Here is a 25,882-nt window from a genome sequence, read left to right as displayed (position 1 = left end):
TATTAGAAAAACTTTAAGACTTTTATTATAATTTTCTTAGATATATTTAATAATACTATTTAAAATCTTAATCTAAAGTTTTTATAGAAGAGTATTAATTATAAGCTGAATTATATAAATAAATAGAATATATAATATTAGTTCTAAATAATTTCTAAAAAATCAGAATTAATTAAAATATTATAAGACTGAATATTCTGACTGAACTAAACTTAAAATTCAGATAAAATTATATTAAATATTAAACTATTATTCTTAATTTTATTAATTTTTATGTTTAATGATTAATCAACTAGATTATATTTATATAAGACTAATAAAATAATTATAGTTAGATTTTTATTAATATAAGATTCAGATATTAGTTAGAAATCTAGTAAAATTTTATAATAATCTATATTTTTTATTAAAAAATATTTAATTAAAATAAGAAATACTTTCTGATTAAAACTAATTTAATAATTTTTTATAATCAATATTTATTTATTATCTAAGAACTTTAATAACAGCTGTATATAAATATTTTTTTAATAATTCTAAAAAAATATTCTTCAATCTCCGCTTAATTAGAAGGACTTAGTTTTTTAATAAAAAAATAAAATAATATGATTAATTATTTATTTAAATTTAATATATCTAATAATTCGGAATAGTAGACAACAAATAATTATAAAATATACAATTTAATTTTGAAAATTTTATTTATTATAGATTATAAAAGTTTAGAAAAAGTAATAATTAAAAAAAGATCTGTTTTTAAAAAATGAAAAAATAAGTAAATATTTATAATAGCTCTTTATGTAATATCTGACTAATTATCTATTTAGATATAAGTAATAGAATAAAAATAATAACTTATAAAACTAGTTTTTGAATTTTGAATTTCTGGATATTATAAAATATAAAGATATATAGTACAGTAAATATAAAAAGTTCTATCAGAAAATTGTAAGGGCCCTGCGAGCCCTTCCAACCTTCGCGGTTGATATCGCGAAGGAATGTATATAAAAGAAGGCCTAAGGCACCGGCCACGTGACGGCTAAGCGAGGCGGCCGCGGAACCACCCAAGGCAGCGGTAGTCCCGCGAAGTTAGGCAGATCAGCAACAACACCTTAAGGCAGAATACTACCACCTGGGCTATCGCGATAAGCCATTCGTTCACTACACTATTTCACCCCTTAGCCCTTATAAAAATAATATATATTTTTTAAAAAATTATTTTATATTATTAAAAACTTTTTTAATTAAAATAAAATAGTGGTTTTTAAGCTTATATACAGGTTTTAAAAAAGATTATCTTCTATTATTAATTTTAAAAAATAAAGATTTTTTTTAGAAAGTTAAATATAAAATAATCTTGCGATTCTTTATTATATACGTAATCTTATGATTTAAAAAGAAAGAAAAAGATCTAATTTAAAAAATTTATTTTAATTTAAATATTATTATAGTTTGTAAAGATCTGAAAAACAAAAAAAGAAAACTTAATAATATCTAAAAATAAATTAAAAAATTATGATTAATTTATAATTCTAAGACTATTCTATAAATAATAGATATAAAAAAATCAAAATAGAAAATTCTATAAAAATAGTTTATTTTATTTTAAGATATATTTTTATATAAATATAATTTATTATAGTTTAATATACAGCCAAGGCGCCCGCCGCGTCTTATTTGATTTAATAAATCTAACAAAGAAAAAATTATATTTAAAGTCTAAAGCTATAGATATTTAGAACTAATTAGATTAAATAAATTAAAATCTTATTTTTATATTTAAAAAAGACTTTTATAGAATCTACTATAAGAAATAGAGTGGCTTAACCTGACTGTTATATCTTAATCTTAATCTAATCATAACCTAGCAGTTAGATTAAGATATAAAATCAGATTAACTGTTAAATAGGATAGTTAACCGCGGTTAACCGTTCTATCTATACTAATTTTAAAAAGACTAATTAAAATAGAAATTAGATAAAAATAAGCTAAAATGAGACTAAAATCAGACAGTAATTTTCTGTTTTTTTTACTGTTTTTTAAAATAGATTTAGTTACTGAGAAATTAGACCCGCCGGTTAACCGCAGATTAGACCGATTAGAAATATATATATTTTTATATCTGATTATAATCTACAGTTAGAAATAAAAATTTTAATTAATCTGACCTGACCTGGCCGTTAGCCACTCTAATAAGAAATATAGTATCTAATATTAAATTAGATAATTATTAAAAAATATATTTAATAAGAAAAACTAAGTAGATAGTATAGCACAGAATCTTAAGTATATTTAGATTAACAGAATATTTAGAATTATTAGAATTAATAAAATTAATTAAATTAATAAAATAATTAAAATTATTAATATTAAAGAAGTTAATTAGATTAACAGAATAATTAAACCTATTAAAATTGAAAGATCAGATATAAAGATTTCTATTATAAAATATACAGTCTAAATAGAGCTGTAATTATATATTTTTATATATATTTCTTATTATAAAAATAATAATTTTATAAAAAGCTGAAATTTATCAGTACTATCAGAAATTTCTTATTATTTTTTAAAAATAGAGATAGAAAAGATAGTAATATTTTTTTAATTATTTTTATTTAATTCGAAAAGCTTTTTTTTATATACTTTTAGATAACAGTTAAGATAGTTAGATTAATAATCTATTAATCTAAATATATCTTAACTGTATTAAAGCTAAAAGAAGTATAATAGATAGATCTTAATACTAAAAATAGTTAAGATAATTAATTATCTAATTTTTAATTATACTATAGTTAGATATAAAAATTTTCTTAATCTGGCTATAACCTGGCGGTTAGGTATAAAAATTCTAATTAACCTGACCTGACCTGGCCGTTAGCCACTCTACTTACTAACAATAGCTTGTAGAAAACAGAAGATAAATATCTGTATATTTATTTAGCAGCAATACTGTAATTAAAAATTTTTTTTATTAATATTCTGATCTTCTACTACTTTTCTGCGATATACGTGCCGAAAAAAGAAACTTTAATATATATTCTAAATCATAAAAAGAAAACTGTTAGTTAGATAATATTCTATATAACCAGTTATATATATAAGTATCTGCTGATAATAATTTGTTATTATATATTTATATATTCAGCAACTTCTTTAAAGTCTTAACCAGTAGTAAATAATTAAAACATTATAAGTTAAAGTTAGAATAATTGTATAGATAACTACAGCTGTACAAATAGGCTAGAGATACTTCTATAATTATCTTTGAAAATAGTTTTTTTAATTGCTTTATTTTTACTTTATATCTATATTGGCTGATGAACGCTTCCAATTATGCAACCGGATATGATAATAGAATAGGCTTTAAAAGGACAAGCCGGTATTTACTTAGTATAGACCTATACAGAAGGTCAATATCGACCGCAGTCAGCGATATTAATCCCTTCCGGCATTTTCTCAATACAGACATATAGTTCCTCGCAAATTTCGAGGTTTTACTATATTTTGTGTTTGAGGATTATTTTGAGGAACTGCTTCAAGACATGTGCAAGGACTGAATAATGCATCGCAGGATCAGAAACAAACACAATGATATACTAAAATTAGGCATTTCATGCCGATAAGGCCCGATGTTTTGTGGAAGATGGTGTAACTCGCTTTCTTTTGCTTGGATTGATTTCGAGCACTTGATGGGCATGTGGATGATTTATTATATTCATTCAGAATTGCATAAGTATGTAGGATCAGTCTGATTAGTCCCCGACAGGAATGCCTTTGCTGCCGCTTGTCTTACACATGACTTTGTCAAATTCATCTACATTGCACGTTGCCCTGGTCTATTGGTCAACAGTATCGCGAATCTATTTCAGTTGCCCTACACATTGGCGGAAGGGTGATACGAGACCCACAGAAAGCGTTAAATCTCCGAAGCAGCTGCTTCTTTTCTAGGGCATCCGTGGCTGCTCGCAAATTGATACTCATTCACTTTTTGCTTCAAGAATTTAATATATATTTAATACAGTTTATAAAATATTCAACATACTCGCGAGACATGTTCGATATAATAAATATTTTGCTGGCTGCTATACTGATTAATCTGCAACTATCAAATAGATCTTTATTAAGCGATAGTATCGCTCTCTTCAGACTTTACCATACAAAAGTCATACTGCACTAGTAAGTTATCAAATACTATAAAATTCAAACATTCTATATGAATATCTTATACTTAGGTACGATAAAAATATTTTTAAAACTTTTAATATATATTCTATAAATTCTTAAAAATCTTCTTCTCTCAAGACGCCCGCTTTCTTACTAGTCGGTTTAATTAAATAATTTAGATAATTAAAAAAATTATTTTAGATATTATAAATCTTATAAACAGTAGGCCTACTGTTCTCAGATAAACAGAATATAAAAAGAAAAAAAATTTAAAAATTTAAAAAGATACTCTATTTATTTTTATTTAATTATAATAGAATAAAAATAATTGATATTACTATACTCATAGTACTAAATAAAACTTCTAATTACTTAATAAAAATTAAATATTTAATAAATTATAAAATAGGTTAAATTCCAGTAGGTTTTACAGTCCAGAAGAAGATAATAAACTAATTTAGATTTAAATTATTAGATAAACTGAAACTTTTTATAGTATTAAAAACTTATATTAATAAATTATATAAATTTCCGAATCTATAATTAAGAACTAATAAAATAAACTATTACTAAAAGAAGAGTTTTGAAAGTTATTTATAAAAAGGTAATATAAACAGCTTCTACTATTTATATTAGAAGCTGTTTATATTATCCTTTTATAAATAGCTTTTAGAATATACTTTTTTAGAGTTTTTAAAATACTAAAAAAGATTTTAAGACTTTTATTATAATTCTTTCAGATATATTTAACAGTATTATTTAAAATCTTAATCTAAAGTTTTTACAGAAGAGTATTAACTATAAGCTGAATTATATAAGTAAAATAAAATATATAATATTAATTCTAAATAATCTTTATAAGATTAGAATTAATTAAAATATTATAAAACTAGATACTCTGACTGAGCTAGACTAAGAATTTAAATAAGATTATACTAAATATTAAATTATTATTATTAGTATTATTAGTTATTATATCGAATAACCGATAAGTCAGATTATATTTATTTAAAACTAATAGAATAATTATAGCTAGATTCTTATTAATATAAGATCCAGATACCGATCGGAAGCCTAGTAGAACTTTATAATAATCTATATCTTTTATTAAAAAATATCTAATTAAAGTAAGAAATACTTTTTAATTAGAACTAGTCTAACAGTCTACTATAATTAATATTTATTTATTATCTAAAAACTTTAATAACAGCTGTATATATATATTTTTTAATAATTCTAAAAAAATATTCTTTAATCTACATTCGATTGGAAGGACTTGGTTTTCAGCAGAAAAATAAAATAATAAAATTAATTATTTATTTAAACTAAATATATTTAACAATTTGGAACGGTAGACAACAGACAATTATAAAATATAAAATTTAATTCTAAAAATTCTATTTATTATAGACTGTAGAGGCCTAAAAAATAATAATTAAAAAAAATCTATTTTTAAAAAATAAAAAAATAAGTAAAGATTTATAATAGTTCTTTACTCAGTATCTGACTAATTATTTATTTAGATATAACTAATAATATTTTGTTCTTATAATTCTTATAAAAATAATAGCTTATAAAACTAATTCTTAAATTTTTAATTTTCAGATATTATAAAATATAAAAATATATAGTACAGTAGATATAAGAAATTCTGTCGGAAAACAATATATCTTTTTAAAAACTATTTTATATTATTAATAACTTCTTTTAACTAAAGTAAAATGGCAGTTTTCGAGCTTATATATAAACTTTAAAAAAGATTATTTCTTACTATTAATTATAAAAAATAAAGACTCTTTTTTAAAGAGTTAAATATAAAATAATCTTGCGATTCTTCGTAATATATATAATCTTAAGATTTAAAAAGAAAGAAAAAATCTGATTTAAAAAGTTTATTTCAGTTTAAGTTTTATTATAATTTATAAAAATCTAAAAATCAGAAGAAGAAAACTTAATAATATTCTCTAAAAATAAACTAAATAATTATAATTAATTTAAAATTCTAAAACTACTCTGTAAGTAATAAATATAAAAAAATAAAAGCAGAAAACTTTATAAAAATAATTTATTTTATTTTAAAAATATTTTTATATAAATATAATTTACTATGTTTTAATACGCAGCCAAGGTGTTATGGGACCAAGGCCCTGATATAGAGCTCAGCTTCAGGCACCAGTTGGTGCCTGAGGCCTTGCACGCTACATACTAAACTAGCGCTAGCTTAGCACATATTTAAAAAAATTTTATATAAACAGACGAAATAGCTCTTCAGCTATTTTTTTTTATTTTAAGATATATTTTAATTAGTATAATCCATCCGTCCCGTAATATTAGAAATAGCTTATTAAAAAGTCCTAAACAAAGCCCGACTAGACGTACGAATAAAATAAAATAGAACTAAAAGAATTATTAGAATAATAAAATAAATAAAATAAATAAAATAAATAAAATAAATAAAATAAATAAAATAAATAAAATAAATAAAATAAATAAAATAAATAAAATAAATAAAATAAATAAATTAAAAAAAAACTGCAGCCGACCGCAGTATCTGCAGCTATATATAATAATATACAATTTCTTTTATAGAAGCTGATCAGCCTCCGTACGGAAATAATAAAATAGAAATTAGTTTTTAAAAAACAGATAAATAAATTACAGAATTATAATATAATTTTTATAATTAATAGTAAATTAAAAGAAAATCTTCTATAATAATTATACAAGCCGAACCACAGACCCTACTCTCAGTATTCTAATATAAAACTATTTAATAAAAAAAATAAATATAATTATAAATTATTTAAATTAAATATATATATAAAATTTATAATTAACAGAAATTATTATTTTATCAGATTAAAATAAATCTTTTATATTTACAGTTAACTACGCGGACGGGCAGTACAGCAGATACTTTTTTAAATTAGATCTTAAAATATTAAAATAGTCTAATTTAAAAATATATTTATAATAATAGATAAAGTATTTAGAGATTCTAATATATAATAAAAAGTCCTAAACTGAGTAAATATAATAAAATAAAAAAAAATAGAATTAGAAGAATTCTTAAATAATTTTAACAAAGCTCTGCTATAAGCAGGAAGGTATAATTAGTCGGATGAATAGAAAAAAACTATATTAAATATTATAGTAAACTAAAGATTTATTAAAGAATTAGTCGGAATTCTTTAAAAATTTATATATAAAGATTATTATAATTAACTGCGTCGTATAAACCACAATCTTAACAGAGTATCTTTTTTTTAAAAAAATTATATTAAAACCGTGCCGGCGCGATATAAACTAAGCTTTAAATTAATAAAATAAAAATCTATTCAGATAGCTGCTGTACAGTAAGAAAAACGCTACTTTTATATAACTACCGATAACTTTTAGAAACAGATTTAATAAATAATATTCAGTAAAATATAAAAAAAATATAAGCAGATTATTATTTCTGTTATAGATAGAACAGATATTTTATTTATTAATATTTTCTAAAACCTACTATATAATTAATAAATATAGCTGCTGTTATACCCGTTTTTCAATAATAAAAAAATAGTATATCTCTTCGAACGAAGACTCTGATTCGGAAAAAAAAGTCTAATATAAAGTTATATATCTAAATAAGAATTACTGGACAAAACTAAAAGAAAGTAGAAAAGTTTTAAAAAAATATATAGTTATATATTTTTTTTAATAAAAGCTATTTTAGATTTTACTGCAACTGCTTATACTTTTATTAATTCGGAATATCTAATTTATAATATTATAAATAAAATATTCGTTAAAGTAAATAATCTATTAATTATTAGTATTAATTCAAAGCCGGTATAAGAGATTTCAGATAATAAAGTACTAATCTACTTTATCGTACGAGTAAGAATAAATATAAGATTCTATATAAAAGAAGAAGCGTACTTTTATATAATATTTAATAATTTTAAATATAACTTAATCTTAAAAAAGAACTAGCTGTTCTATTATAATAGAATACTGGAACCAGACCGAAAATAATTATTTTTATATATAATTAGAATAAGACTAAAAGATCTACTATATTTACAGCGTACGAATCTAAAACTTTAATTAATTATAAAAATAAAATTTAAAAACCACCTGCGGAGAAGATCTGAAAAAGATATAGAAATATTTACTATTTTTTTTACTAATATTTAGAAAATATTTTAGATAAAAAAGACAGTCGATCTATATATAATACTTTCCGAATACTATTAGAATTTCCTATTTCTTTTTTAATTAGAAAATATAAAGAAACTACTGCTATACTGGGAAAAAATATCAATTATAAAATCGAGCTCGTATGTTAGAATAGAAAAGAACTAAAAGTTCTATAAGACCCTTTCTATAATATATTCTAAAAAAAATTAATAGTTCTATAGTTTAAATTAATTGAATTATTAAAAAAGAATTTTATATAAATCAGCTATTTCTCAGCAGCAGCTCCGGTACTCTTTGTATAAAAATTAAAAGAAGATTTAAGATTTTATATAAATTATTAAATATTTGATATAATTATAAAGAAGAACCGCTATCTACTTTCTTTAATTTATAAGATTCTGAATTAAATTAGAAAGATAAAATAGTTTACTAAATTAAATATTTTATTTATTTTTTATAACATTTATATTATAAAGAATTAAAAATAGATAACAGCCTTTTGTATGCAGTACAGGCTATATAAATAGCTAATAATACTTTTTAAATTAATAAATATTTTAAGTATTTTTTAAAAATATAGTAATTAAATACTGTAGAAATATCTCGATAAATTCTGCTCGGTCTATATTAATAATATATTAATCTATACAAACGGAGATATTAAAGAATATTATAAGTATATATAAAAAGTATTATAAAAATTAAAGAAAACCGGCTTATTTTTTAAATATTAAAAAAATGCAAATTGTATTAGAAGAAAACTTTTTATTTTAAATTTATCGTACACGCAGGATAAGATATTAAAATAGATTCTAAAAAAGTTGAAGCGATTATTTTATAAAAAAGTCTTAAATTAATAAAAACTATCCGAAGCTTTTTAGAATTTACAAACTTTTACTGTAAATTTATCCCCGGATTCTTAACTATTATATAATTATTTATAAATCTGATAAGAAAAGATTAGTCTTTTTAATAGATCTAAAAGTATAAGACAAGCTTCCGAATATTAAAGAAAAAGTTTATAATTAGATTAATCTTCTATTTTTTTAATTTTAAATATATAACAGTAATAGAGATAGACTTCTTAGACTATAATATTAAAGAAATATTCTTTTAAATAAATAAAAATAAAAAATTATATTCTTATATCTACTTTTTTAAATAGAATATTCCAGCTGAATGTAATTATAAGATTTATAATAAAAAACTATTAATAATTATATAATATTTAAAAATATAAAACGCTGAGTTGCGTTTAGTATTAGAATATACAGTAGTAACCGACTATAAAAATCTAAAATATTTTTTTAAACTATATAAACTTATAGAAAGATATATATAATAGAGTTTAATCTTAAGCAGATTTAATTTTAAATTAGTTTATTAAAAAAAACAGAAAACGAACAAGCAGACGCCCTCTTATAATAAAAATAGAATATATCTAATAAATAAAATTTTAAAATATTATTCTATATAATTTAAATTTTTAATAAAATATTAAAAAAAGATCTAAAGTTCAGAACTAGTTCATTCGCCGTAGCTTTAGTATAATTATAAAAATATAAAATAAAACCGGACGAAAACTCTTCAGAACAGATACAGCAGACTGTTGCAGAATTACTAGAATTAGAAAATAAATCTTAAAAAAATTAAATCTGTATTTTAATAATAGATACAGACTATTAAAATCTAACAAAGCTCGTACGAAAAGAAATATAGAAATTTCCGTTCTAATTAAAATTAAAAATCTTTCTAAGTAAATATTTAATTAAAGAAGTTTGGATATATCTTAAAAAAAGATAGTAGATTTCTGACTATAAACTACTTTATACAGATCTTATTTAATATAATTATAATTTTTTTATTATAGAATATTTTAATTAAAAATAAACTTATCTCTTTCTCAGTAGAACATACTTTTAGTCTAATATATTCTAAAATATAAGAAGATATATTCGAAACTGTAATATTTATAGTTATATAAAATTATAAAAAGAATTAAAATATAAATTATTAAAGCTGCTGCTAATATCGGACTAATTTTAATAAAAATTAATAATAGATTTTATTACTAATTTATTTAAAAACAAATTGTGTACGAATCTTTTTATAATTACAGATAGATTAATAAAAGAAGTAATATTCTATATAATAAAGAAGATTACTGCAGAAGCTATAATTAAAGTCTTAATTAAAATAATTTTTAAATAATATAACTTTTTAAAAATTATAGTTTCAGATTAAGATACTCAGTTTATAAATTGTACGTAGAAAAAAATATATAATTTACTAAGAATTACTAAAAGATTATCTATAATTTATTATTTTTAAATAAATAAAATAATCAAACGTATGAATAGTACTGTCGAAGCATATCTAAAAACTTATATAGATTATATTTAAAAAAATTAGATTAATCTACTGCTTTTAATAGAATTAGCGATTAACAGCTGTATAAATACAGCTATAAAATTTTTATTATTTTTTTTAAATTATAATTATAAATTAAATTTAAATAATTAAAAAATAGTTTAAAATATAGATTTGGAAGTCGCTGCCTCCAGTCCTATTTAATAAAAAAATATAATTATATAAAAATATATAATATTTTAAACTGGATTTAAAATACTATAATTTATATATAATAGAATATTAAAAGATAGATTAATTAATTTTAATAAGCTGCTCTGTTATATTAAAAAAGCAATTAGATATAATTAAACCTACAGAATATCTGTATAAATTATTCTAATAAAAAGTTAGATTAAAAAAACATAAAATATACTATTTTAAAGAAAATAAAATCACACGCTGTATAATTATAATTAAATATATTAAAAAGTATTTATTTTATATTTTATATTAATCTACTTCGTCCAACAGCTATTAATATATTATTATTATAAAATTAAGAAAACTTACAACTATTATTTATAATAGTTAATAGTAAAGAAAAATATGAAGTTAAAGAAATTCTTAATAAATAATATACGGTAAGAGGCCGGAAGAGCTAATTATAATATTTTATTAAATAAAAAAATTATATAAAACTAATCTAAAAGTTAGTTTTAATATTTAATAATATAAAAGTAGTTATAAAATAATAACTGCAGTCCCAGCCAAACCCTAACTAGCCGCTGTATAAATAAGAATTAAAAATAAAGAAGAGCTAATATTAGTATTCTCTTTTCTAATTTTAATTCGTACGGACCTGAAATAAAATAAAAAAAAAGATTAAAAAAAAATAAAAAAAAAGAAGAGAAGGAAAGTCTTTTTAATTCTCTAAATTAATTAAAAAAAGTTTTATTTAATCTAATAAAGAAAACCAACTGTTACTATATTAGATACTAATTATATATTCTATTCAGTCTACTAATTTTTTAATAATATTATAGAAGAGAGCAGCAATAGCTGTAAGCTTATATTTAAACTTATTTAGATTATAATAACTATAGTATATATTATAATTTTTAAACTTATATTTAATATAAACACCACCCCACTATCTAAACAGTCGTACGGTTTGTTGAAATTTTATTTAATTATTATATTTATAATAATATAGTATTATTAAATTATAGAATATAATCAGAAGATTATTAATATATAAAAGACGCCTAGTACGTATCTAATTCTATTAATATTTTATATAGGAATTCTGCTGGATCTTTTTATCTAAACTATAATAAAAGTACCGACTTTTATTTTAAATTTATAATAAAAAAAATACTAAATATACTACTAATTTAAAATATAATAAAATTAAAGTAAAATCTTATTTCTGTGTGCTGTTAGTTATACAGTAATCCAATACTCCGCGTCGTCAGTATAAGAATTATAGATAATTATATAGTATATAAAAAAAATAAATTATAGTTAATAATAGTAATAGAAGTTTAAAAAAGATTATAATAAATAAAAACTAATATATCATCCGATTGCTCAGGCTTATCAGCCTCGGTATTAAAAAAAAAGATATTATATAGATATAAGAAGGGAATGACAGGAATCGTACGGGTAAAAAAAAAGCAGACTGATAATAAAAAAAAAAAAGAAATATATAAAAAAAAAACTAAAAAGAAGAAAATAATCTTTTTATATAATATTTTATATATTATATATAAAACTAGTAGCTAAGCCTGACTACATCTCCGGAACCGGTCGTGTGAATAATATAAAAAAAGATTCTATTTATTAAAAGATTATAGTATTTAATAAATAAAAAGAAATTGTATAAAAAAAAGAATTATATTAGATAAGACAGATTCTATTTATATATATACTATCTACTAACCAGTCACGATATTATCTGAGTGAAAAATTAAAATATAAAACTACTATTTTAAATCTTAAATAATTATTTATATAAATAGAAGCTATAGAAGAAAAATAAGAAGAAGAGGAAGAGACTTCTATTATAAAATTAAAATTCTAATATAAAGCTCAGCTTCAGATATTAGTTGGTGCCTGAGGCCTCACATATTATATACTAAACTAGCGCTAGTTTAATATATATTTAAAAAAATTTTATATAAACAGACGAAATAGCTCTTCAGTTATTTCTTTTTATTCTAAGGCACGTTTCGATTAGCACAATCCATCCGTCCCGTAACACAAGGCACCCGCCGCACCTATTTAATTTAATAAATCTAATAAGTAAAAAATTATATTTAAAATCTAAAACTATAAATACTTAAAACCAATTAGATTAAATAAATCAAAATCTTATTCTTATATCTAAAAAAGGCTTTTACAGAATCCACTATAAGAAATATAATATCTAATATTAAATTAAATAGTTATTAAAAAGTATATTTATTAAAGAAAATCAAGTAGATAATATAATACAAAATCTTAAGCAGATTCGGATTAATAAAATATTTAAAATTATTAGGATTAATAGAATTAATTAAATTAATAAAATAATTAAGATTATTAGTATAAAAGAGATTAATTAAATTAATAAAATAATTAGAATTATTAGAATTAAAAAATTAATTAGATCAGATATAAAGATTTATATTATAAAATATACAGTCTAATTAGAACTGTAATTATATTTTTTATATATATTTCTTACTGTAAAAATAATAATTTTATTTAAAACTGAAATTTATTAGTATTATTAGAAATTTCTTATTATTCTTCAAAGATAAAAATAAAGAAAATAGTAATACTTTATCTAGTTATTTTTATTTAATTTAGAAAGCTTTCTTTTATATACTTTTAGACAATAGTTAAGATAATTAGATTAATAATCTATTAATCTAAATATATTTTAACTATACTAAAGCTAAAAGAAGTATAGCGGATATATCTTAATACTAAAAACAGTTAAAACAGTTAACCGTCTGAATTTTAGCTATACTATAATCAGATATAAAAATTTCTTTAATCTAGCTATAATCTGGCGGTTAGATATAAAAATTCTAATTAATCTGACCTGACCTGGCCGTTAGCCACTCTAACAACAGTTGTAAAACTAAAAGTAGGAATATTTAGAAAATCTGCTAGAAAGATATCATACTTTAATAGGATCTACTTTTTATAAAAGATTCTAGTATTTTCAGCTTATCTTTAATTATATAAATAATAAAAGTTTTGTGGACGCAAGATTTTATAAAACTAGTATGAATATTTTCTTATATTATACAGATTTTTACCTTCAGAAAGCCTAGTTTTAAAAATAATTTCTTTTCTGCTCCAGATAAAGCTCGCAGGTCCCAAGAATCGAAAGATATTTCTAATAATCTGTATTACAGCTAAAAACAAAGAATCTATAATAAAAATTATTATTTTCGGAGATTAAATCCTGTATAGTAGCTGCATACGTTTCTCTGTAAATCTCAGCTATTTCAATAAAATTCCGTCTGTGTTTTTTATACTTCTGGTATAATTCCAGTTATAGCTATTAAACTAGATTAAGTACTAATACTGATAAGATTTTTGTATAATTTGTAAAGCAGACAAAGAACCTGACTATTCTCTTCAATTATAAGAAGCTGATAAGAATATCTAGTAACAGTTCTAAAAAAAGCTAAAGTCTAAATAAATAGAAATATTGTACTGCGTAGTACCGTAGCATACAGCTATTACAGAATAAACTAATAAATAATATCTAATATAATTTATTTATTAATTAGAAAAATACAATAATATATAGTATGGAATAGAATTATATTAGAAATATATTCTAACCTTGTGTTTTATTTATTATTACTATTGTTATATATATTAGCTATTAAAACTCGTATTATGTTATTTCTCTGTCGGTCGGAGTAATATCCAATCTGTTATTATATAAGCTTTAAATAAATTTAAAAGCATACTTATTCAACTGGTTCTGAGTACTATAAAAAATTAGTATCAAACAGTCTTAAAATAAAAGTAATTTAAGTGAATCTGAATACTGTCCAAGCTAAGATTAAGTCTTAATAGAAAAGACATATTCAAATAAAGGTTTTGTAGTCTGAGATGGCGGGCGGATGTGAACTAGAGCGATTTAGGCAAGTCCTGCAACTATAAGATGTTGAGAGTGCAAGACGCGGCGCGGCGGGCGCCGTCGATTGCGACAAGTTTACTTAGTTAATAACTTAACGCAATCAGTAAGCGAGTGGGCCGGCAAGCGAGTGGGCTTCCTGTGTATCGCATATAAAAGAGCATATTTTGAATACTTGTAACTCCACCAACTTTGATATAAATTTATAAAAGTAGTCTAAGTTAGAGGAGTATTATTAGTAATAATAGCAAGTTTCAGTTTTATCGGATGTTGTGGTGGTTCTAGTCCTAAGTCTGTTTTTACCTATGGTCATTGGCCTGGGCGCTTTCCACCTAGACAATTACTCCTTAACAGCCACATCTGCAACCCGAACTAAGCAGTCTCTGATATGATAACGTAATGAATACGATTTCTTTTGGGCAAGGCATTCAAATCTCTAAATACTCCTATCAAGCCCCATGTAGGGCATTTAGCACGGTAGCTGATTTTCCCTCAACAGGCGTATCGAAATCTTCTATCTTGGACCGAGAAGGGTTGACCTTCCATCGGAGCAGAGTAAAACTGTGTTTTTGGAAGAGAAATTTCCCTTGACCATCCCATGTCGACTCCTTGACTCCCACCTTTTGTGAACCCCACGTGTTGGTATCCCGAATATCATTGTCATTACCACCAACACAAAAAACCTCCACTGGACCGTCGATCGCCGGCAGAGATGTCTCTATCGATTTGGAGTCTGAGACATTCACCACAGCGAGATTAAGATAGTTATCGTCGCTCAGAGAAGCTGAAACATCCAACAATGAAATATCCATCGTGCTCGCCAGCCATTCTGGGGTAGTTCGCCCTCTGTAAACTGGACTCCGGACGTGAACTGCTACACTGTGACCGCGCATATAAGTGGAGAAAAGCAGCAAAGGCCAGTAGGTGGTCTGCTTGATTACACCCTCCTCATTTGTCATCAACGGGGCGATCACATTCACGCTCTGCGCGATCGTGGCTATGCTGAGATGCCGTGCCTGTCGTACAAACACATTGAGCCACAACGCCACTGCTGTCATGTCTGAAACGTCGTAAAGCTCTTCCGCACCCTTGTTCCCTGGAGCCCGGATCGGGTTCCAAATATTCCACTCATCGAAAGAGATCTTGGGTCTGTGAGAGGTTTTCGGTTTTGTCACAAAATTTGGAAAGTCTTCGTAGTCCATTTCGGTACGCGCCAAGTCGATTAGGGATGCTGCAATCTCAATAGCTCTCTCGGCAGCCTTAGGGCTAGTGGCATTAGGATAATGTCTAGTTTGGCACGGAAAGAGAAAGGCAATTAGTCTTTCTTTCTCAAGTGAAACCAGTGTTCGTTTCGTGATCAGACGCCTTACTCCATATCAAAAGTGTATATGTGGATACTGTGTAGATCGGTGACCTTGAGACATTCTTGTAAGACGTATCGGTCCCAATCGCTGTGTCCGTCCTTTCCGCACAAGACAAGCTTGATAGTTGGGTCAAGTTGTTTAAGCGCTGCAAATGATCCGAGTCAGCTATGTTGAAGAGAAGAATTTCACCCAACGGGTATAGGAAAGGATTTGCCTTTGCCCCATTGATACGCCTTCTTCGCATAGTCCTCTTTCGAAGCCTGTTCAACTTGCCTTCGTTCTTGATGTTAGTCTACATAAACTTTAGATGAAAATCCGCATATACTAACCAAGGACCCCAGACTTCATTTCCTAATGCCCAGTATTTTACTCCGTACGGCTCCTCTCGCCCATTCTGCCTTCGGAGATTGGCATAATATGTGTCAGTGTCAAGGTTACAATATTCCAGCCAACCCAGTGCTGCGATGTATTGAAATGATGATCAGCTTTTCTAAGTAGAGAGATAAAAGAGAAAGAGAATCGATGCTCACCTTCTTCAAGCGTACCAGTTCCCATATTCAGCGCAAGATATGGCTGTGCGCCGATAATTTCACACCACTTCATGAACTCATCTGTGCCAAAGTGATTTGTCTCCACTCCTTTCCAGGCAGCTTCTACACGCTTCGGCCGTTGATCCCTTGGGCCCACTCCGTCGAGCCAATGATATGTGGCCGTGAAGTTCCCTCCGGGGTACCGCACTGATATAGTTAAAAGGGGAAAATTAGCGTTCATTTCCACCCAAAGACATTTCATACGAGCGGAGTAGACGAGGTCACATACTAATTGGCACCTTCAGTTCTTTCATGCACTCAATCACATCAGTACGGAAACCGTTCTCATCGATCAGACCGTTCTTGTTGGTGGGATCGTAAATCCCGCCATAAATGCAACGCCCCATATGTCTAGCTCACTGCGGTCAGCTTATTGAACCAAATCAGAATATTGAGGAGCATAGCCAACACATACTCTGCAAACCCTCCATAAAGTAACGGGTCAATTTCAGAGATGGTGTGTTCGGCAGAGGTAGAAATGGAGGGCTGGTCTTCCTCGCTAATTCGCGTGAATGTCGTCATGGCGAATTAATTCGAGCACTGCAGGAGGCAATGTAAATCCAGAAGACTTAGATATTTGTACGTGCGGCGCCATTATGCTGGTATATATAAATTTTAAACGCAATCGCCGAGGCAAGTACCTCAAGATTCGGGATAACCCGAACCGAGACCGGGCAAATTTCCGGCGGGGTTGGCGGGTCTGTGGAGCCGTATTCCCCAGATTCGCCAAGTCAGGAAAAATGCAACCTGGACCAAGCTCCTTCGCTAACAAATTAGGTATTCGACGCGCGTTGGCTCGTAGGTTCGGAATTACCGAGCACCCGGGTCTCCTTTCTACCTGATGCTTATCTAATAATGGCGTCCTACTAGCTACTTCAATATTAGTTGGAATCTGAGTTTAAGAAACTAAAATCCGATCACGGGAATTCCCACCACTTTTCGCCACGACGGCTTAGCCGGCCACTGCCAGTTACCATGCTAGGTGTAGGTGTTAAACTACTTAAACTGCACTTCCATCATATTCCAACAATCTCATATATAATCCATTCATGCTGGGACGTCAGATTTCGGCGGCTTGAGTTTATTGCACTCCTCCGTCTATAAAGAGAGCTTCATTTTGCCATATCTATCTACTTACAAGGAAATCGACAAGACATGAAGAGTGATAACGCCACCTCTGCGCACTTGGAGAAGGCGGTCGATGAGCCGAGTGATGCCGTGGAACGTGGACGTCGTCTCCAAGAGGATGAGCGTCAACTAACAGCTTGGCAAACAGCCCGGCTGTACCCACATGCAGTTCTCTATTGTGAGTAGCCTTTTATGATTCCGGGGCGATGGTTGCACTTGACTAACTATGGAATTCAATCAGGCAGTGTGGCGTTTACTGCAGGTCTGATGTACGGCTACGATCTCATTGTTAATGGTTCCGTAATCGCCATGCCTTCCTTCATAATCAGATTCGGCACCACTGGTGCGTCCGGTCTTTATCTGCCAACGGTTTGGACATCTCTTTGGACATCAATGACTTCCCTCACGCAGGCTCTGGGTGCGTACGTAGTCGGTCTAGTTGCCGACAGATGGGGTCGCAAGTGGCCAGGAGCCGCTGCAGGCATGCTTTCCTTGGTTGGAACGGCTGTTTTGTATACTGCAGAGACTCGAGGCTGGCTTCTGGCTGGTAAAATGATCACAGGGGCAGCAATTGGAGCTGGAATGGCGGCAGGAACAAGTTACGCATCTGAAGTCGCGCCGCTGCAACTCGCAGGCCCTATACAAGCCTCCCTTGTGCTATTCGTGGTTTTCATGCAGGGAGTGGGCTTGGGTCTTGTGCGGGTATTTGTGCCACACACCGAAACTCAAGCATTCCGAAATGTTTTTGCAATCCAGTGGGCAGTAGGGTCCCTTGCTTTGGTTGGGTTTGCGCTTACCCCAGAGTGAGTGCTGCATTTTCTTCTTGCTGGACGGCGAGAAGATCGTATGGACTAATTTTGGAAAACACCCTAGATCTCCTGTCTATCTGATACGACGAGGAAAAGTGGAACAAGCAAAAAAGGTCCTCGGTCGGATCTACAGTATGCATTCGAATGCTGAGGATCGCATTGCCTACCTAATCCAGACTATGGTGGAAGAACAAAGTCGAGCGTCTAATGAAGCAGCATCCTATCTGGACTGCTTCCGCGGTACGAACCTCAAGCGAACATTGACAGTAGCTTTTCTCTATAGTACCAACAACTGGGTCGGTGGTGCTTTCCTGGCTCAGTCCACCTACTTCCTTCTCACGGTGGGATTGCCTGCTGTGCACTGCTTCGACATCGGCATTGGGGGGTTCGGCTTGGCCATCGTCGTTATCGTCTGCCTTGCCAATTTTGGACATAAAGTCAGCAAGCGCCGATGGCTTCTTTCAGGCATTGTTCTCAATTTTCTGTTCATGATCACTATCGGCGCTCTGTACTGGGCCCCTGGAATGGGGCCTGTTTGGGCCATTGGTATCCTTATGTACGAAATGCTTCCTGGATCTTTTGGCCCATACCGAGCCCACTCACGAATATCGATATTATTAGGAACATCCTTATCTCGATCCAAAGCAGTCTTCTGCAAGCTATCGGATGGCCGATCGCGGCGCAGATTTCGAGTTATCGTCTTCGGGCTAAAACCCTCTCCATCGGAGTTTTGTCCCAGACGCTGTCAACCTGGCTGACCCAGTTCGTCGTGCCCTACATGTACAATACGGGCTCTGGTGATTTGGGGGCGAGGACCGCATTTCCGTTCGCGGGTCTCTCAGTTTTGATCTTCATTTGTGCATATTATTGTGTTCCCAACACGACCGGCCTCACCACCGAAGAGATCGACCGCCTCTACGCAGATAAGGTGCCAATCAAGAAGTTCGGCGCATTCATGCCCGAAACAAGTTTAGAATAGCTGCAACACAGTATATAGTTCCGGTAAGAGCCCCAACCATAACCAGCCCGGGTGGCGAAGAAACAGAGTTGGTTGGAGCAAATGACCCAATGACGTTAGCACGAAGTTTTCTATCATCAAGGTCGCAAACCGTCCCACCGATTATTGCCAAAAGAAAACCGATGCTTGTGTCCACGGGTCACAAAGGTCTCAAGCGCTTGAATGAGATATGGTATCACACTTGAATATTTGTGGTTAGTTTCGAGAGTCAAGGATAATTTACTGAAGGCCCCATACGAGCAGTTTTGGGCTAGATATGACGGTGGAAAGAGTGGAGTGTACAGTTATGTAAGAAGTTGCAGCTTTACATCACATAAAGAGTCATATCTTGTCAGATCACCACTGAGTTAATCCATTCGTTCATCCTCTATCTTCCATCCCAGTTCTACTCAGCAGATTAGTCGGTCGATTGGTTGGATCCTGATCACCCAGACTGGCCATAGTAAGGCCCTTGTCCACATATCTACGCTTATTCCTCCCTCCAGCTGGACGACTTTCTCTGCTAACCATTCATGTTCTAATCACATCCAGCTCGCAGGGGTTCACCAAGGACTAATAAGCACTAGAACACGCTATGTTGCTAAGCACTAACTCCTAGTCCGGCCAAGAAGCACCAACGTCTCAAACCCACCGATGTGTTTCCGACTATCTACAAGTGCCCTGCATAATATTATATTCTTGCAATCCCTAATACATCGCAATGTGGTTCGCAATGTATGACCAGTTGAGAACATCCACAGCTCGCTTACAATTTACCAAGCTGGCCCCAATCCATTTGCCGACAAACCCGCCTTGACATGCAATTAAATAACTAACTTATCGCATAGCTTCAAGCTTACAAATCCAGAAATACGATTTATGCGCGGATGGAAGTTAAAAAGACAAACCCAAATACTAAGCCCCTTCCCCGAAGGTAAGCACAGATCCTGATAAATTCGATCATCATAGCATTAAATATAGCTGAGTTCATGCAAAAGCCGGGGGAGTTAATTGCAATCAAGGCTGTTAACCAGTGGGTTCCAGTAAAGAAGAAGCTTCCATATAGCTCGGCCTGTTGCTAGCTAGGGGTGCAATAAGTATGAAGAACCGCATTCTCTTATATAGGCAACAGGCTGGTCCTCTTTACAATAGTAGCAGTTCATTTTATTTAAAACCAATCCTTACTTATCTAAAGATCTCATAAGGTTCTGGAAGTTAAGTACTAGGAAAGTTAAAAGTTATCAATCCTATAACTATTATATAAAAAATATCTGAAAAGATTCTTAGTATTCGATGACACGGTTAGCGGGGCGCTAAAAACAGCTCTTATTGAACCGTCCGTCTGCCGCTTTCTACCGCCTGTTCTATATCAAAGTCTTAATATTTCTTACGGCTTAGTGTGTCTGCTTTGGGAATTGCACCCGTGCTCTTGCTGTTTTTATATTATTGCCTGCCGTCTCAAACCCCCCGCTCGATCTATATAATCCTATCTGCTCTTTTTCGAAAGATAACGTACTTTCTTATTCTCTTTCTTCTACTATTTATCTTGCTCCCGGCATACTAGCCCCCTTCTATAATACTGTATTATCCGAATACTGTTCTCTTCCGATATAAATATTCTGTCCGCGTTTTTTTTCTTTTTTATTCAGTATCGGAGTCGCCGAAAGCTCGATTTATTAATAACTATTACTCTATTGGTATTTCAGCTATCTATTTCTTTTTTATTTATACGTATTTTATAGCGAGTAGCTATTTTAAAGCTACTTATACTTATAATAATACGGCGAATTGCATCTTATATTATTATAGATAGTAAATATAAATACTTTATTTTTTTATTTTATTTCTTTCTGATTATATTGTTCAATTTGTTTTTTACGTCTCTATTGTTATGGGACCAAGGCCCTGATATAGAGCTCAGCTTCAGGCACCAGTTGATGCCTGAGGCCTCGCACGCTATATACTAAACTAGCGCTAGCTTAGCACACATAAAGAAATTTCGTACGAACAGATAAAATAGCTCTTCAGCTATTTCTTCTTGTTCTAAGGCACGTTTCGATTAGCACAATCCATCCGTCCCGTAACATCTATTATCTACATAAACGTAAAATCCCGAATAAGATAATAGAAAATTTTTCTTATAGTTAAAATAGTTTTTCTTATTAATTCCTCGCTGCGGGTTTGTAGGCGTAGCTAACTAATATCGTATTCTATATTATTTATAGCTGAGTTTTAATCTATTATTTTCTATATCCGCCGAGTGTATATTCTTACCTCAACTACTGGCTAATAGTAAAATTCTTATATTAGTTTTTAAAAAGCTTTTGTTTCTAAGAATTTAAAATAAAAGGTTTGGAGGTAGCAGGCCGATATAATTAGCAAAGACCGCTTTATACTAATTTCCGAATAAATCGATTAAAGATTAGAATATTGGCTGATGTAGAAGTAACCGAAACAGAGACAAAACCTGCTTATAATATATAAGATAGAAGCGACGAGAAAAATTACTGACGAATAAAAGTATAAAAAGAAATAATTAAGCTTCTAATAATAGTAGTATAAAGACTTGCTTTTCTTTAATATTTATATATTTTCTCTTATTCTAATCTTATTTCTATCTTTTCTGATTCTTATATATTGATATTTTATCAGATTCTCCTACTCTTCTCTAACTTCAATATATTACCTATATTTCATACGGATAACTTTAAAAAATAGACTCTTTTATTCTGTTTAAAATCCTTTTCTAAGTACTTACACAAATATTCTTCTTCCAATAAGTCTTCTGCTATTAAACTTTCTTAGTTCTTTCTTTTCTAAGTGATTGTATTTTCTAAACATTAGCTTCCGGTACAGCCTCCAGCTGAGGTTTGTATTTATTCGAGTGCTGTGATACTATCTGGTATCCTCTGGGACTCTCAGTCTCAGTTATAGAAATTATCTTAGCCTTACTCTACCACAATACCTATCATAATACCTGCTATAATACCTGCCACAATACCTGCCACAATACCTGTCACAACCCCCGCCATTACACCCGCCACATCATCTGACACACAGCACGCAGAGCGGCTGGAATAGTTTATAAGAAGTAGAACTGGTTTAATCTTACCGTCGGATTTATCTATATCACGCGGAGTTAATACTATTAATATCTTAATTATTATACTTTTTTCTTTAGAGAATATATTAATTTATATATTATTATTCAGTATATTCAGCTCGGACTAGAGTTAGTAAGAATCTCTCTAACTGGTAGATAAATAGAATAGTATTCTAATTAATCTACTAATTTTTACTAATAATAGCTTCTGGAAGATAGAAGATAAATATCTATATATTTATACAAACAGTAATACCGTTATTTCAGAAATTTTTTATTAATATTCTAATTCTCTACTACTTCTCTGTAATATGTATGTTGAAAAAAGAAACTCTAATATATATTTTAAAATACAGAAAAAAAACTGTTAATTAAATAATATTTTATAAGGTTAATTATATATACAGATATTTACTATTAATAGCTTTTGTTTCTATATTTATACGTCCAGTAATACTTTTAAGATTTTAATAAGTAATAAATAATTAAAATACTGTAAGTAAAAGTTGTAATAGTCGTATAAACAACTACAACTGTATAAATAGATTAAAAATTCTTTTATTACTACTTAGAAAAATAGTTCTTTTTTATTATTTTGTTTTTATTTTATATCTATATTAGCTGATAAATACTTATAATTTTTTTGTAGCTGTTTGAAGGTGTACTACTATACCATTTATCCGAATCCGATTTAAAAATATCTAAATATATAGTAGGGCTAGTATATTGTTTAGATGAGTCAGCTGATTTTACAGAGAACAGTAAAATCTTTTAAAAAGATAAACTGTAGTTATTTAAAGAAACAAATCTTCTACTAAAATTAAAAAAAATAAGAAACGACTTTAATCGGATATAATAAGAATTTTTTCGGACTAATTTCTGGGCCGGAGCCAGAGCTTTATTTAAGTATTTTAAAATTCAATTCTTAAGATTAGAGTATATTAAATATAGTATTTCTATTCTTTTCTTAACTATCTTTTCTTTTTTATATAAGCTTTTATAGTGTAATATACAGTCGTAGAATAATTAAGATGTAATAGATATAATATAATAATTGGCTGAATAGTAGGCGGATAAATAATAGAAGAATTAAGTTATTATTTCTATAAGATAAACCAGATGATTCTATTATTTCCGACGACCAGACCAAAATCTTTATTTAAAAGTATTTAAATATATAAATCATTTTTTTAGAACTTTCTACTAGATAGAATAACTCCTGCAACTAAAAAGTAATTATTTTTATTTTTATTTTAAGATATTTTTTGATATTTGTATAATGTACATTTTCTTTTTAATAATATAATGCGGATTTTTGTGATGCTTATATTTATTATATATTAGTGTTCTTCTTATACTATCTTCTATTTATTAATAATAAAATATACTTTAAAAAATAAGTATATAACTTAAAATAATTATAAAAATATATTAAAATTATAGATTTTAGCTGTGCTCTTAGAACCCTCTATAATAATTTATATAACATAATTAAGTTTTATTAATTAATAAGAAGCTTATTCTGCAGTCTGTATACTAATAATAACTATTAGTATTATATTATTAAAAAGTCCTTCTATTTATCAAGTATTTTTTATAGATATTATAATAGATATTATAGTATGATCGGCTTTTTCCTTAAATATATATAATTATTAGTATTACGGGACGGATGGATTGTGCTAATCAAAAATGTGTCTTAGAATAAAAAGAAATAAATAAAGAATTATTTCGTCTGTTCGTACGAAATTTCTTTATATATACTAAACTAATGCTAATTTAATATATAGCGTGCGAGGCCTCAGATATTAATTAGTATTTAAAGCTGAACTTTATATTAGAATCTTAATTTTATAATAGAAGTCTTTTTTTTCTTCTTATCTTTCTTCTATAGCTTCTATTTATACAAACAACTGTTTAAAATTTAAAATAATAATTCTATACTTCAGTTCTTCGCCCAGGTAATATCGTAACTGATTAGTAGATAATATATATATAAATAGAATCTACTTTATTTAATATAGTTCTTTTTTTTATATAATTTTTTTTATTTATTAAATATTATAATCTTCTAATAAATAGAATCTTTCTTCGTATTATTTATACAACCGGTTCCGGGAATGCGGTCAGACTTAGCTACTAGTTTTATATATAATATATAAAATATTATATAAAAAGACCATCTCTTCTTTTTTTTAGCTTTTTTTTTTATATATTTATTCTTTTTTTTTATTATTAGTCTGCTTTCTTTTTATCTGTATAATTCCTGTTATTTTCTTCTTATATTTATATAATATCTTCTTTTTCTAATACTAAAGCTAGTAAATCTAAGCAATCAGATGATATACTAATTTCTATTTACTATAATTTTTTTTAAATTTTTATTATTATTACTAACTGTAATTCGCTCTTTCTTTTTATATATTATATAATTATTTATAACCCCTGTACTGGCGACACGGAGCGTTGAATTACTATATAATTAATAATATATAAAAATAAGATTTTACTTTAGCTTTATTATATTTTAGATTAGCAGTATATTTAGCGTTTTTCTTATTATAAATTTAAAATAAAAGTCGGTGTTTTTATTATAGTTTAAATAAAAAGATCTAATAGAATTTTTATATAAAATACTAACAGAACTAAATACGTACTAAGCGCGTTTTATATATTAACAGCTTTTTAATTATATTTTATAATTTAATAATATTATATTATTATAAATATAATAATTAAATAAAGTTTTGACAGACTGTACAATTATTTAAATAATAGAATAGTATTTATACTAAATATAAGTTTAAAAATTATAATATATATTATAATTATTATAATCTGAATAAGTTTAAATATAAGCCTACAGTAATTACTGCTTTCTTCTATAATATTATTTAAAAAATTAATAGACTAAATAAAATATATAATTAGAATTCGGTATAATAATAGTTGATTTTCTTTATCGAATTAAACAAAGCTTCTCTTAGTTAGTTCGAAGAATTAAAAAGATTTTCTTCTTTTTTTTTATATTTGCTTCTTC

The 25,882-nt window shown here is 27.7% G+C and overlaps 2 protein-coding genes across 2 annotated transcripts; one reads left to right on the top strand and one right to left on the bottom strand.

The window, feature by feature from the left end:
- Positions 1-15,270: 15,270 nt before the first annotated feature.
- On the bottom strand, positions 15,271-17,356 carry ASPACDRAFT_1909013 (uncharacterized protein). The gene is made up of 7 exons (XM_020198875.1): positions 17,221-17,356; positions 17,035-17,156; positions 16,746-16,952; positions 16,545-16,674; positions 16,410-16,488; positions 16,222-16,331; positions 15,271-16,138 (listed from the first exon to the last, which is right to left on the bottom strand). The coding sequence occupies exons 1-7, from the start codon at positions 17,325-17,327 to the stop codon at positions 15,301-15,303; spliced, it is 1,593 nt and encodes a 530-aa protein (XP_020050972.1). The 5' UTR covers positions 17,328-17,356; the 3' UTR covers positions 15,271-15,300.
- Positions 17,357-17,753: 397 nt separating this feature from the next.
- Positions 17,754-20,075, top strand: ASPACDRAFT_1877506 (uncharacterized protein). Its single transcript, XM_020198106.1, has 4 exons — positions 17,754-18,111; positions 18,175-18,736; positions 18,807-19,298; positions 19,364-20,075. The coding sequence occupies exons 1-4, from the start codon at positions 17,961-17,963 to the stop codon at positions 19,719-19,721; spliced, it is 1,563 nt and encodes a 520-aa protein (XP_020050971.1). The 5' UTR covers positions 17,754-17,960; the 3' UTR covers positions 19,722-20,075.
- The last annotated feature ends 5,807 nt before the right edge of the window (positions 20,076-25,882 follow it).

This window comes from Aspergillus aculeatus (assembly GCF_001890905.1).
Source record: "Aspergillus aculeatus ATCC 16872 unplaced genomic scaffold ASPACscaffold_31, whole genome shotgun sequence".
NCBI lineage: Eukaryota > Fungi > Ascomycota > Eurotiomycetes > Eurotiales > Aspergillaceae > Aspergillus > Aspergillus aculeatus.
This window is presented reverse-complemented; position numbering and strand designations above follow the sequence as displayed.

Bases quoted from the DNA above. Each gene is read 5' to 3' on its own strand.
- ASPACDRAFT_1909013 (XM_020198875.1), bottom strand. From the start codon at position 17,327: ATGACGACATTCACGCGAATTAGCGAGGAAGACCAGCCCTCCATTTCT. The intron at 16,489-16,544 runs GTTAGTATATGC...TCAAGAACGAAG, and splicing joins AATGAAGTCTGGGGTCCTTG to GCAAGTTGAACAGGCTTCGA. The intron at 16,332-16,409 runs GTTGGGTGAAAT...CCAACTATCAAG, and splicing joins GCAAATCCTTTCCTATACCC to CTTGTCTTGTGCGGAAAGGA.
- ASPACDRAFT_1877506 (XM_020198106.1), top strand. From the start codon at position 17,961: ATGAAGAGTGATAACGCCACCTCTGCGCACTTGGAGAAGGCGGTCGAT. The intron at 18,112-18,174 runs GTGAGTAGCCTT...GAATTCAATCAG, and splicing joins CCCACATGCAGTTCTCTATT to GCAGTGTGGCGTTTACTGCA. The intron at 18,737-18,806 runs GTGAGTGCTGCA...AAAACACCCTAG, and splicing joins GGGTTTGCGCTTACCCCAGA to ATCTCCTGTCTATCTGATAC.